Consider the following 14430-nt stretch of genomic DNA (forward strand, 5'->3'; position numbering starts at 1 on the left):
CCAAAACCTGTGCTTTGATCTCTAACTTATCTCTCAAATGCCTAAATTCTTTTCCATCTTCATTTTGACTGCTTTTGGGGCCACATGATTTCTCACTTGTATTACTTCAATAGCCTTTTACTATCTCTTTGTCTCCAATTTTACCATCTTCCTTAAATTTATCTTCTACAACTACTTTCACAGTGAAATGTATAATCATAAATCTGATCATGTCTGGTTAAAAATATTTTGTGGCTCTGTACTGCTTTTAGAAAAGAAAAATTCCTTAACATGGCATATAAGGCACTTCATATTAGGGCCAACTCTGCTGCCCACTTCTTCAGCCTCATATCTTGCTCCCAGAAGAGCCAATATACCCAACTCTTGTAGTTTCTTGAAGATGCTCTGTTCTCTCTTGACTCTACTGCTTTGCTTTTACTGTTCCCTCTTCCTAGAAGGACTTTTCTCCACATAAATCTTTCTTAACAGCTACTTTAAAACACAGGCAATCATCAACTCTAGGAAGTTTTCTAAGGATTAACAAATCAGGAGCTCTATACAATCTTACCACACTGAACTTACTGCTTGATATACAGTATTGCAACCTTACTCAGGAGACTTTCAGCTTCTTGAGGACAAGTGTTCTTTCTTATTCAACTATTATTAAGCAACAAGCAAAGTACCAAGCACCCAGATGTTAAATAAATATTTGTTGAAGTGAAGGATAACACTATGAGCCCCATGATTTTTCTTTCTCAAAAACTTTTGAAAAAGATTATGATCACAGGCTATAAAAATTTCACTAGAAATAAAAGATCCCCAAATTAAGATTTTGTTTGTTGATATTTACACTGTGCTACAAATACCACATATTCATCTATATATTTTCTACAAATAGCACATATTCATACCATGAGTATGTAAGAGAGTCCTGTCAAAAGTATCTTTAGGAGGACAAATATTCTTGCATCTCTCATGAGTCTTCTCTTTCTATAAAAAGACAAATAACAAAATAAATGCTATGTAGCAATATGAAAGCATCAAAATATTTCACAAAAGAATATACCAAATTAGTTGTACAAATTTTAATATGAAATCACTAACCTCTTGAACTTAAATAAGTATGCTTAATAAACCAAATATGAACTCTTTGAACACCTATATGCTTATTTATACCCATCCCATTTTATATAATTATAGTAAAACCTCCATAAATTTGGAATGAAGTGGGGGTACAAATGAAAGATCCTTATTTACATAACAGAAATCAATTGAGAATAACTTTTTAAAACAAGGAAGGAAATGTGAAAACCTATATACCTAAGATAGAAAGATAGTTATCAGTTAACCCTTTGTGACTCAAAGAAAAAGTAACCTCACTGACTTTAATTTAGATTAGATGATCACTAACAATTCTATCTTTTCAGAGACACCATAAATAGTACACATAGGGAAGTGGAGTATGGGTAAGGAAAAAATACTGAGCTGGTAGTGTTCAGAGCTCTGATAGCAACTGTGGCAGAAACTACAGGATTGTCTTCAAACATGGTTATACATTTTGCAGTCCTACCCACAACGAATAAGAGTTCCTATTAGCCTATATTCTTGCCAGCATTTGGTGCTATCAGTGTTTCAATTTCTGATAGATTTCAGTTCTCATAGATTTCAATTTCAAATTCTGATAGATGTGTAGTGGCATCTCATTGTTATTTTAATTTGCAATTCCCTAATGACATATGAGCATCTTTTCATGTGCTTATTTGACATCTATATGTATTCTTTTATGAGATGCCTGTTCAGATCTTTCACCCATTTTTTTTATTGTGGCAAAATATACATAAAACTTATCACTTAAAACGTGATTATTAGTGATATTGACTATCTTTTCACATGCTTATTGGTCATTTGTACATCTTCTTTGGAGAAATGTTCATTCAAGTCCTTTTCCCATTTTTCAGTTGGGTTGTTTCTTATTGTTGAGTTTTAAGAGTTATTTGTACATTTTGGATACCGATCCTTTATCATATATGTGTTTTGAAAATATTTTCTCCCAGTGTCTAGCTTGTATTCTTTCTTTTAATGGTCTTGCACAGAGTGGAAGTTTTAAATTTTAACTAAGTCCAACTTGTCAATTTTTTCTTTCATGGATTGTACTTTTGATGCCATTATCTAAAAAATCATCACCAAACTCAAAGTCATGTATTTTTCTCCTATGTAATCTTCTAGTTTTACAGTTTTGCATTTTACATTTAGGTCTATGATCCATTTTGTGCTAATTTCTGTGAAAGGTGTGGGTAGTCTGTGTCTAGATTCTTTTTATTTATTTATTTATCTTTTGCATGTGGATATCTAGGTGTTCCAGTACCATTTATTCAAAAGACTATGGAACTGCCTTTGCACCTCTATCAAAAATCAGTTGACTATATTCGTGTAGGTCTATTTCTGAGCTCTCTTCTGTTCCTTTGGTCTGTATATCTATTCTTTCACAAATACTACACTGTCTATATTACTATATCTTCACGGTAAGTCGTGAAGTCAATTAGTGTCAGTCTTCCAACTTGGTTCTTCAATACTTTGTTAGCTATTCTCTTTTCCCTTTCTTTATAAACTTTGGAATTTGTTTCTTGGTATCTACAAAATAAATTGCTGGAATTTTAACTGAGATTGCGTTGAATCTATAGGCCAAGTTGGGAAGAACATTTTGACAATACTGAGTCTTCCTATCCACGTAAATGGAATCTCTATTTAGATCTTCACTGATTCCTTTCATCAGTTTTGTAATTATCCTCATATAGATCATATTCTGTTAGATTTATACCTAAGTATTTCATTTTCTTTGGTGCTAATGTAAATGGTGCTGTGCTAATTTCAAATTCTAATTGTCCATCAGTAGCATATAAGAAAGCAATTTACTTTTGTAATATTAACCTTGTATCCTGCAACTTTGGTATAATCGCTTATTAGTTCCAGGAGTTTCTTTACTGACTCTTTGGGATTTTCTACATAGACAATCATGATATCTGTGAATAAAGACAGTTTTATTTCTTCATTCCCAGTGTATATACCTTTTATTTCCTTTTCTTGTCTCATTGTGTAGAGTTTCCAGTATGATGTCAAAAGGAGTGGTGAGAACAGACATCCTTAGCTTGTTCCTGATCTTAAGTAGGAAAGCATCTAGTTTCTCACTATTAGTTGTAGGGTTTTTGTAGATACTATCAAGTTGAATTTGTTTCCCTTGGGGCACCTGGGTGGCTCAGTCAGTTAAGCGTCTGACTGGCTCAGGCCATGATCTCACAGTTGATGAGTTTGAACCCCACATCAGACTCTGTGCTGACAGCTCACAGCCTGGAGCCTGCTTTGGATTCTGTGTCTCCCTCTCTCCCTGCTCTCCCCTGCTCGTGCTGTCTCTCTCTCAAAAATAAACATTAAAAAAATTAAAAAAAAAAAATAAAAAGTTCCCCTATATTCCCAGTTTGCTGCATTTTTATCATGAATGGGTACTGAGTTTTATCAAATGTTTTCTCTGTATCTATTGATATGAACATACGACTTTTCTTCTTCAGCCTGTTAATTTATGGATTACACTAATCGCTTTTTGAATATTGGATCAACCTTACATATCTGGAATAAATCCCACTTAGTTATGGTATAGAATTCTTTCTATATGTTGTTGGGTTTGATTTTCCAATATTTTGTTAAGGACTTTTGCAACTATGTTCATGAGAGACAGTGGTCTGTAGTTTTCCTTTTTCATAATGTTTTTGTCTAATTTCAATATTAGGTTAATGCTGCATAAATAAGTTAGAAAGTATCCCCTTTGCTTCCATTTCCTGGAATAGATCATAAAGAACTGGTATAACTTCTTGCTTTAATGGTTGGTACAATTCACCAGTGAACTCATCTGGCCCTGGCGTTTTCTATTTTGAAAAATTATTATTGATTCAATTTCTTTAATAAGTATAGATTTATTCAGACAGAATTTGTGGGCATACAGTTTGTTCATAATATTATTTTACTATCTTTTTAATGTCCATGAGATCACTAGTGATATGACCTCTTTCATTTCTAGTACTAATAATTTATGTCTTTTTTTTTAATTAACTTGGCCAGACAATTATCAAGTTTATTGATCTTCTCAAAGAAACAGCTTTCAGTTTTATTGATTCTGTTGATTTCCATTTTTCAATTTCACTGATTTCTGGTCTAATTTTTATTATTTCTTTTCTTGTTTTGTTTTATTGTAAGATACTTGACACATGATGTCATTAGTTTCAGGTACAAACACAGTGATTCACCTTCTGCTAACTTTGAATATCATTTGTTCTTTTTGTCTCCTGTGGTAAAAGCTTAGATTATTAATTTTAGATTTTTTTCTTCACTAATATACGTATTCAAACTATTAAATTTCCCTCTAAGCAATGCTTTCACTAACCCACACATTTTGATACATTTCTATCAACTTTTCCTTAAGCTCACTGATTCTTTTCTCTGACATTTCATGTCTAGTGATGAATCCATCAAAGGCATTCTTCATTTCTGCTGTTTTCTATTTCTAGAATTTCCTTTTGATTCTTATTGTTTGCATCTCTCTGCTTACATTACCCATCTATTCTTACATGTTATCTACCTTTTCCATTAAGGTCTTAGTATATTAACCATAGTTGTTTTAAATTCCCAGTCTGAGAATTCCAACATTGTTGCCATCTGAGTCTCATTCTAGTACTTGCTCTTTAAACTGTGGAGTTTTCTTCTTCTTATCTTTAGTGTATACTATAATTCTCTCTTGAATGCCAGATATGATGTACTGGATAAAAGGAACTGAGGTAAACAGGCATTTTGTGTGAGATTTATGTTTATCTGGCTAGGAATGAGGCTGTATTTACCGTTTGCTGTAGCTGCAGATGTTAGAGGCTAAAATTTCCTCTGGTGTCCTTGTTTTTGTCTCCCTTGCTGTCTTTTTTTGTTGTTGTTGTTTAATGTTTATTTATTTACTTTGAGACAGAGAGAGAGCAAATGGGGAGGAGCAGAGAGAGAATCCCAAGCAGGTTCGTGCTGTCAGCACAGAGCTTGACACGGGGCTCGAACTCACAAATCATGAGATCATGACCTGAGAGTTGGACACTTAACAACCTGAGCCACCCAGGTGCCCCTCCCTTGCTGCCTTTACAGATTTCTTAAATATTAAGTCTGAGACATTATTAAGACAATATTAAGTCTTTTAGTTGTATTCCCTTATTATACAGGTGCCCTATTGATATGGTGGGAAGATGTGGGAGGAAGGGAAGCATTCCAGAGTTCTGTGATTAGGCCTTTGTCTTTTAGTGAGTTTGCGCCCCTGGGCTGTTACCTTCAAAAAGCCTCTAAGTTGTTGATTTTCAGTTTTTTCAGATTTTTTCTTGTGAGAACAGGAGTAGAAGCTTCCAAGCTCCTTCTAAGCTGAACCAGAAGTATTTTTAACTTTTTAAGAAATGGCTAAACTGTTTTCCAAAAGGGTTTGTACCACTCTAAATTCCCACCAACAGTATGTGAGAGTTACTCCACCAGGGCTGGCAATAGGGTGAGGCAAGCAAGGAGCCTAGGGTACAATATTTAAAGAGGTACCTACTCTTAGATTCTCATGCCCCTTCATATTTTACATCTCAGGCACCTTGCCAGCCTCATCCTAATACTCACCCTATCCTTCATATCTTCACCAAAATATGAAAGAATATGTGTAGACATGGTATTGTTTTTTTCCTTAAATATTTGGTAGAAATCAACAGTGAAGCCATGAGTGCTTGAGTTTGCTTCTTGAAAAGGTATTTAACATCAATTTCTTTAATAAGTATAAGGCTATTCATGTTACCTATTTCTTCTTGAGTGAGATTTGGTCATTTGTGTCATTCAACAAATATGTCAGTTACTCTAACTTGTTAAGTTTATTGGCATAAAATTGTTCAAATTAGTCTTGTAACCACTGTAGAATCTGTAGTGATGTCATCACTCTCATTCTTGTTATTGGTGATTATGTTTTTTCTTCCTGGATCAGCATTGCTTATAGGTCTGCCAATTTTTTTTAAGTTTTTTTTTTTTAACATTTATTCATTTTTGAGAGACAGAGAGAGACAGAGTGTGAGCAGGGGAGGGGCAGAGAGAGGGAGACACAGAATTTGAAACAGGCTCCAGGCTCTGTCTGAGCTGTCAGACCAGAGCCTGACGCAGGGCTCGAACTCTCAAACTGCGAGATCGTGACCTGAGCTGAAGTCGGACACTAAACCGACTGAGCCACCCAGGCGCCCCGGTCTGCCAATTTTATCGATCTTCTCAAAGAATCAGCTTAGGGTTTCACTGATTTTTCTCTACTGTTTCTCTACTTTCTAGTTCACTGATTTTGACTTTGATGTTTCTTTCTTTCTTCTGCTTATTTTGGTTTAAATTTGTTCTTGTGGTAGCTTTTTAAGGTGGAAGTTGAGGTCACTAATTTGAGACTATTCTTCTTGTCTAATATATGCATCTACTGCTATAAATTGTTCCCTAAGTACCGCCAGAGTAGCATGCCACAAATTCTGATATGTTGTGTTTTTATTTCCACTCAGTTCAAACAAGAGCTGCCTTTGGAACAACGTAGGGGCTAGGGACACCAATGTCCAATAATCAAAAATCCAAGTATAACTTTTAACTCTCCAAACACTTAACTACCAACTACTGTGGACCAGAAGCCTTAACAGTAACAAAAAGTCAATTAACACATATTTTGTATATTACACATTACATATTATTTCTTAAAATAATCTAGAAAAAAAAGTTATTAAGAAAATCATAAGGAAGGGGCGCCTGAGTGGCTCAGTCAGTGGGGCATCCAATTTTGGCTAAGGTCATGATCTTGTGGTTCCTGAGTTTGAGCCCTGGGTCGGGCTCTGTGCTGGCAGCTCAGAGCCTAGAGCCTGCTTTGGATTCTTGTCTCCCTCTTTCTCTGTCCCTCCCCTGGCTCATGCTGTCTCTGTCTCTCTCTCTCTCAAAGATAAACATTAAAAAAAAAAAAAGTTTGTTTTTAAAAAAAGAAAATCATAAGGAAAATACATTTACAGTACTGTGACTGTACTTATCAAAAAAATCTGCATATAAGTGGATCTGCATGGTTCAAACCAAGTTGTTCAAGGATCAATGGTTCTAATTTCCTTTTCCTCTTCAACCCACATTTTTATTTAGAAGTGTTAATTTTGGTTTCCAAGTATTTGTGGATTTTCCACACACTTTTCTGTCAATAATTTCTAATTTAATTCTATTGTGGTCAAAGAATATACTTTGTATGACTTGAAGACTTTTAAATGTATTAACATTTGTTTTATGGTTCAGATTATGTTGATAAATGTTCCAGGAACACTTCAGAAGAAAATGTATTCTTCTGTGTTGGGTGAAATGTTGTTTCAATGTGTTCTTTCAAAGTCAATTCAGGTTGATTGACAGTGCTGTCATTGAGCACTTGTTATTGAGAGACAAGTATTAAAATCCCCAACCAGAACTGTCAATTCATCCATTTCCCCCATAAAAACCAGAATTGCGAATTCATCCATTTCCCCCATAAAATTCCTACTTTTTGTTTCATATATTTTGAAGCTCTGTTTTTACAGACTAAATGTTTAGAAATATATCCTCTTGATTAACTTAACACTTTTATCATTATAAAATAATCGCTACCCCTAGGATAGTCTTTGCTTGGAAATCTGCTTTGGTTGGTATTAATACAGCCATTCCAGCTTTCTTTTGACTGGTGTTAGCATGGTATATCTTTTTCCATCGTTTTACTTTTCAAATGTTCTGTGTCTCTGTATTTAAAGTACACTTCTTATAGGCAGCATACAGTTGGGTCTCGCTCTTTCATCCAATCTCTCAGCCTCTGACTTGTAATCAGGGTGCTTAAACATTTACATTTAATATGATTATTGACAGGGTTAGGTTTAGGTCTATCATCTTTAAGTTTTTCTTTTTTCTCATCCATTCTTTGCTCCCTTTTTACCCTTTTTCTGCCTTTGTTTGCATTGAGAATTTTTTTCATTTCATGTTATCTCTTCTGTTGGCTTATTAGCTATAATACTTTGTTATTTTAGTGGTTGCTTAAGGGTTTATTGTTCATAATCCTTGTTAGAAATGTAAGCTTTTTAATGGAGAGAAATAGTGTGTTTTGGTCTCTGTTATATCCCTAGTGTTTAGAACAGTGCCTGGCACATGGAAGGCATTTAATAAATATTTGATCAATAAATGGATAAATAGAGAAGCCAAATGGTAGGTTATGGGGCATGAGATTACAAACCATCAAAAAGAAGGCATATTAAAGCTCATCCACTTAACAACATCCAGACAGCTATGATTGTTGAAAACAACACAAAAACTTGGGGCACCTGGGTGGCTCAGTTGACTAAGCATCAGACTCTTGTCTCAGCCCAGGTCTTGATCTCAGGGTCATGAGTTCAAGCCCCATGTTGCACTCCACACTAGGTAGGCATGGAGCCTACTTTTAAAAAAAAAAAAAAGAGGAACACAAAAACTCTAGACAGCATATGTGAATATACATTATATAAAAGTAACTAATATTTACAGGTGCTGTACAAAAATAGTAGGTAGTACTAAAAATTAACCAGATACTGTATAGTACTAATGCCAATAATGTAATCATATTTAGCCTATTTCCAAATCATAAAAGGAACAAAGTAATCAAGTGAAATGAAGTCAGCTAAATGCAAATTAGGCTTGCTAATGAAAAAAGTATAAAAAGGGATATTATAAAAATATAAATATCCCCTCTTCTACATGTAATATAAAACGTGATCACTATAGTTAATAACACTGTATTGCATATTTGAAAGTTCCTAGGAAAGATTTTTTAAATCCTCATCACGAAAAAAAAAAAAACTTTGTAACTATGTATGGTGACAGAGGTTAACTGGACTTGTGGTGACCATTTTGCAATATATATAAATATCAAATCATTATGTTGTACACTTGAAACTATTATAATGTTATATGGCAATTATATTTCAGTAAAGAAAGAAGTTTTAATATCCCCTGTTCCATTTTAAAAGTGAGTTTCTTAAAAAACTAAAATGGTAACCAAAATTATATTGAAAATACTCACTAAAAATGAATAACAAGCCATCTCAAACTTAGGACCACTCGCTCAGAACTGAATGTAGAGCAATATATTATGTCTAAAGGTATCAAGACTACCTGCCAGAGCTAGCATGCTCTATTAAATTCTTTGTGGTAAATAAGAAACAAAGAAACAGTTCTATTCTGCTCATTTCTTAAACTTCACAAATCATCTGGGTTTTACTGGCCTAACAGAACAATTTTCTCCTTGGGAGGCAGGGTGGGTTGCATGTTGAATCTTAGCACTATTAGAAAAGTATAAGTGTGAAAAATCACTCCAGTAAGAGAAATATATTTACATATATCTAAGCAAAGAATTAAATACAACCCAGGACAGTAGAATGAATATAGACAGAAAAGAATACTGTAAGCTCATCAAAGATTATTTGGTCAAAAATCTATAATAAATCAAACTAAAGATCTTTCTATCCCTTTTGACCTGACTTCAAGATTAGATATTACCTGAGAGATTTCCTGTTGATACACTGTAAAATGTTCCTTGCTGATCTGTGGGAGGTAGAATGAAGGTATGACTTCAGTGTCCACAAAGTCCAATCCCCATGTTTTTGTGAAGAAGTCAGATTCTCTTTTTGCTAATCTAGGATCATTTAATGCTGCTGGGAGGTTTACTTTGGAATGATATATAGTCCATCTATGTTGATCTGTAACTAGAGATGGGGTAACACATAAACTATTTGAATCACCTGCAAAAAGTAAACAAGAAAACTCTGTAAACTAAGTTCTACATTTGAAAGTACATCCTAGAAAAATAAAAATTGCTTAGTTTCTGCTCTATGCCAAGGCACCAAAATCTCTCTTTTATAACAAACGTTTTAATGAAAATCAATCTGATTAAATAAACTTCAGCTTTCAGCATCAATTGCCAAGGGAAGGAAAAGCATGTAAAAGATAAAGAATACGCAAAATTTGAGAGTTGTATTTGCATCACGGGGTGGATCATAAAGAAAGTCTTTCATTAGTTCCTTTCCTTAATGTACAATTTCTCTTTTTTCAACATCAAAACTCTTCTACCTTTTTATTATATATATTCTATCCTTTAATACTCCATATTTTTCACAGGTTTACCTCTTTTCTGTTGTATTATGGCAGACACACCTGGTTCTAATATCCTTTGTTTGGCTTATGATTAGATGCCAGAAATGCTGCTGTGGCATTAATCATAGAGGAAACAAAAATATATAGCCAATTCTTGTTATTCATGGTAGTTTTGTTCTATAAAGTCATGGTAACAATTAGCAAATACAGAACCACTATTCCTAGGGGAAATAGAGGGGTAGGTACCTCCAAGCCTCTGTTCACAAAATTTTCATCAACCAATCAATAAATAATCTTCTTCTGTGTTTCTGTTTAAAGACACCTTATTTAATATATATTGTTCATTCATTAACACTGAACTCATGGCTCACACCACTGTAATTCATACCTGAATGAATTTTCTTCATTAGTGCATACATTGCAGTCTTTTTGTGCTTAGAAACACTAGAAAGCACTTCAGCCCTACATCTGGTAACCATTTTTAAACAGCAAAAGCACCAATAAAAAGCTCAAAAATGCAAAAAATGTGGCACTGTTTAGACCACAAAAAAAGATACTTGTTTATAGCATGAGAGCTAAGACAAGAAGGCAAAGTGTTGCCTTGTTCAACCTTAGGTAGGTACATGTGCATCAGGCAATTCAAATTTTTCATTCCTCTGCAAATGGCTGCAAATAATGACAAAAGTGCCACAAGTATTGATTTTAGGGTTACAAATAAATTTCAGGGATCAGGCAAACTTACAAACACAGAATCCACAAATAATAAGAATTGACTATACTATGCTTAACTAAAAAGCTTCAAATCTCTAGCTTCCATTTTCAAAACTTTTTTTTCCGTTTATGCAAGTAATTTCTTCTATGGAAATGCATGAAAAGAACTATATTCCAATTTTCCAATCAACTTCCAAATTATCTATCTCTTTAGTTTTAACACTATAAAATTTATTCTTTTAAGTATAGCTGACCTTTGAACAATGGAAGGATTAGGGGTACAGACCACTCCCCTCCCCATGTAGTCAAAAATCCACATCTAACTTCAACTCTGCCAAACTTTACTAATAGCCTACTGTTGACTGGAAGCCCTACAGATAACATAGTCAATTAACATATTCTGTATGTTATATATATTATATACTATATCCTTACAAATAAAGTAAGCTAGAGGAAAGAAAATATTACTAAGAAATCCATAAGGAGAAAATATAGTTATAGTACTGTACTGTATTTATAAAAAAAAAAAAAAAAAAAGCTACATATAAGTGGACTCCTGTAGTTCAAACCCCATGTTGTTCAAGGGTCAACTGTATACAGAATCTGACTACTCATTTAAAGAGAATACAAACCCTCAGGAAAAATCTTCAAACCAACGAACAGAAAAAGGCCTTACCTGTGGGCTCCTTGGGACATACATCTGGCAGTGACTGCACAGGTCGAATGTGTTTTGTTGGATCTACCTCTTTTTTAAAGAAAACATCTCTGCTGCTTCCTTGAGGCACTGGTGAAGAACTGTGGCTTGAAGCCATTGCATAAAATCACCACTCAACTGAAAATAAGTAACAAGTAATAATCAAGATACTTAACACAAATCAAAATTCATCTGCAAGTATTATGCATGTCTCACACTTTCTCTGAAAAGGATACATTATCCAAAAATCCCTCAAGGTATAAGTATACAATTTGAATACTATTAACTGTATCACTCATAATTAGTTACTAAGAAAGTAATTTGTCCTTGTTTGAAAAGTATCCTCCCGGAAGTGAAATATCTTCAGTCTTTTATCCAAAGTGCAAAATAGATACCAAAGCTGTAACCAATTATATATTAAAGATGAAAACATCCATTCATTCAGCAAGCATACAGTAATTACGCATTATAAGCAAATGGGTTTTTGAAGTCTGACTGCAGAAATTCTTCACTTACCAGCAGTATAACCTCAAGGAAATTTACTTAACCTTTGTGTACCTTACCTCATTTGTAAAAATGGACATGAAACGAGCTCCCATTTCACAAACATTTTGTAAGAGTAAAAGGAATGGATGTATATATAAAGCATTTAAAACAACGTTCGTCTCAAGTTAGTGTTTATAAATGTTAGTTACCGTCATGATTATTACGACTAAGTGACAACCGACAACCGTTATCAATTATAAAAGAAGTATTACTCTCCAAGGTGTCTGCAATTACATTAAGTAATGACAACAATCAAAACACTAAGCAAAACACAGGTTAACCTATGTCTACATTGTTCACTAGGTCCTAAAAGAATTTGTGGGGCAAGACAACATAACGTAGGCTACAGTTTCAGGTAAAACTTTACAAATGAAGCAGTACATAACCTGGATACTGAAGAACATGTATTATTTTATTACTGGAGAGTAGATAATCTTATAGTGCAGAGTATACATATCAAATAACAGGTATTCAATAAACATTTTTCAATGAAGGAATAAATAAATGAACATAAACAGAAGTTTACAGCTGAAAGGGAACTTAGAGAGATCATCTAGTCTAAGTTCCCTCATACTGGAGATAAGTATAGCAAGGCTCAGAAAGACTAGGGGGTTTACAAAGACACATGGGTTTTAACAAAAAAAAAAAAAAAAAAAAAAAAGCCTACTCAGGAAATCTGGTGAATATACTAAGGGTAAGAAATAAAGAGCAGAGACAAAGCTGAGAATGGTGACAAAAAATTAATCTACTCTAACTCTCCCCTAGTTTAGTGGAAAGCTAAAACTGACATTTCCTAGACTTCTTTGGGTTTTTTTTATTTTTTATTAGTTTTCTTTATTTTTGAGAGACAGAGAGAGACAAAGCGTGTGGGGGGGAGGGGCAGAGAGAGAGGGAGACACAGAACTGGAAGCAGGCTCCAGGCTCTGAGCTGTCAGCACAGAGAGAGCCCGATGCGGGGCCCGAACTCACGAACCGTGAGATCATGACCTGAGCCAAAGTTGGACGCTCAACTGACTGAGCCACCCAGGCGCCCCCCAGACTTCTTTGATTATCTGTCACAGTCCTCCTAATGCAAAAGAAACAAATCCAATTACACCACTAAGACCGTAAGAAACAAACTGTTAAGAAAATGCACAAAGATAAATAACTTCCTTAGGGTCCCTGAACAGAAAGCAAACAATAACATGAACAAAGGTTAAGGGACATGGAATAATCATTAAGACTATGTGGAAACTGACATGGCTAGAGTGAAATGCTTGTATTGGGAAGTACTGAAAAATAAATCATACTTAAATACACACACACACACACACACACACACACACAGAACATGGCCAGATGAATTAATCAGGGTCTTGGTTTGAAAGGGATCACTGGCCTGTTACATATATATCCATACACATTAAGTGTATGGTTTTATATATATACATATATATATATGTATACATATATACACGTATACATATGTATATATATATATATAAAACATCATATATTTGAGAGAGAAAAGATAATCTAAAGGATAGGAAAGTATAGAATACATAATCCTGTATATCAAGTATTTAGTAAGGATAATTCCAAATTTAACATAAAGTCTATTTAACTTTATTAATTTCATCAAATAAAATGGCTAAATTAAAGACATTTTGACATTTGTAGAGGTAAGCTACAAATATATGGAAAATGTATTTATATTGATTGCCCATTGCTTGGTGTCAGATAAATCAAATACTGATTGATAGCACACTACTATTTCAATTTATACTATTTACCATCATGTTGTTTTAACAGCAAAAAGAAATCCTAAGCGCCATCTCAGGAAGCCAGAAATACTTGAGGAGATGGAGACTAAACTAGTCTAGAAAAAATTTCTAGACTCCTATAAGTTATTTCAGTATCTGAGGTGGTGGGGGAGTGGTGCCTTATTTACTCTTTAAAGATTCTGAACTGGGACACATATGTAGGTTTTGTTTGTTTGTTTTCCTACACTTCTAATTCTTCTTATGAAATGGGGGAACATCTCTAACTATAAAGAGAGTATGTAAAATTAGGGGACTGCCTATATAGGGGAGTCCCAATTTCAAACCATTTGTCTCTCCATTTCTTTCAATCATCCTGAGTTTATTAAGATTTCCCCACAGTAAGAACCAAACGTTGTATTAATGGCCACATAAGTATGATGCAGATACTTAGTATGTGCAATCACTAGTAATAAAATATTGTGGATTTATTCATAAGGCATGGATGCATAAACAAATACACCAAATCCCTGTGGCCTCTAAACCAAACAACTTCAGCAAAAAAAAATAATCTTTCAT

At 34.1% G+C, this 14430-nt stretch overlaps 1 protein-coding gene across 5 annotated transcripts in view; it reads right to left on the reverse strand.

The window, feature by feature from the left end:
• Positions 1-14430, reverse strand: part of VPS54 (VPS54 subunit of GARP complex) — a 136941-nt gene that overhangs the window by 107266 nt on the left and 15245 nt on the right. For 2 of the 5 annotated variants that reach the window (XR_003424784.2, XM_027072354.2), the window contains exons 1-3: positions 11549-13355; positions 9568-9809; positions 891-969 (exon numbers count right to left, since the gene is read on the reverse strand). Coding sequence is in view for 4 of the 5 variants with exons in the window: in XM_027072354.2 (XP_026928155.1) it covers positions 891-969; positions 9568-9809; positions 11549-11684 (457 nt within the window). In the remaining variant the exon portion in view is untranslated. Of the gene's footprint in view, positions 1-890; positions 970-9567; positions 9810-11548; positions 13356-14430 lie in introns of those variants that run through there. The other 3 variants (XM_015070546.3, XM_027072352.2, XM_027072353.2) reach the window with 2 other exon arrangements.

Source organism: Acinonyx jubatus, chromosome A3 (genome assembly GCF_027475565.1).
Source record: "Acinonyx jubatus isolate Ajub_Pintada_27869175 chromosome A3, VMU_Ajub_asm_v1.0, whole genome shotgun sequence".
In the NCBI taxonomy this organism is placed as follows: Eukaryota; Metazoa; Chordata; class Mammalia; order Carnivora; family Felidae; genus Acinonyx; species Acinonyx jubatus.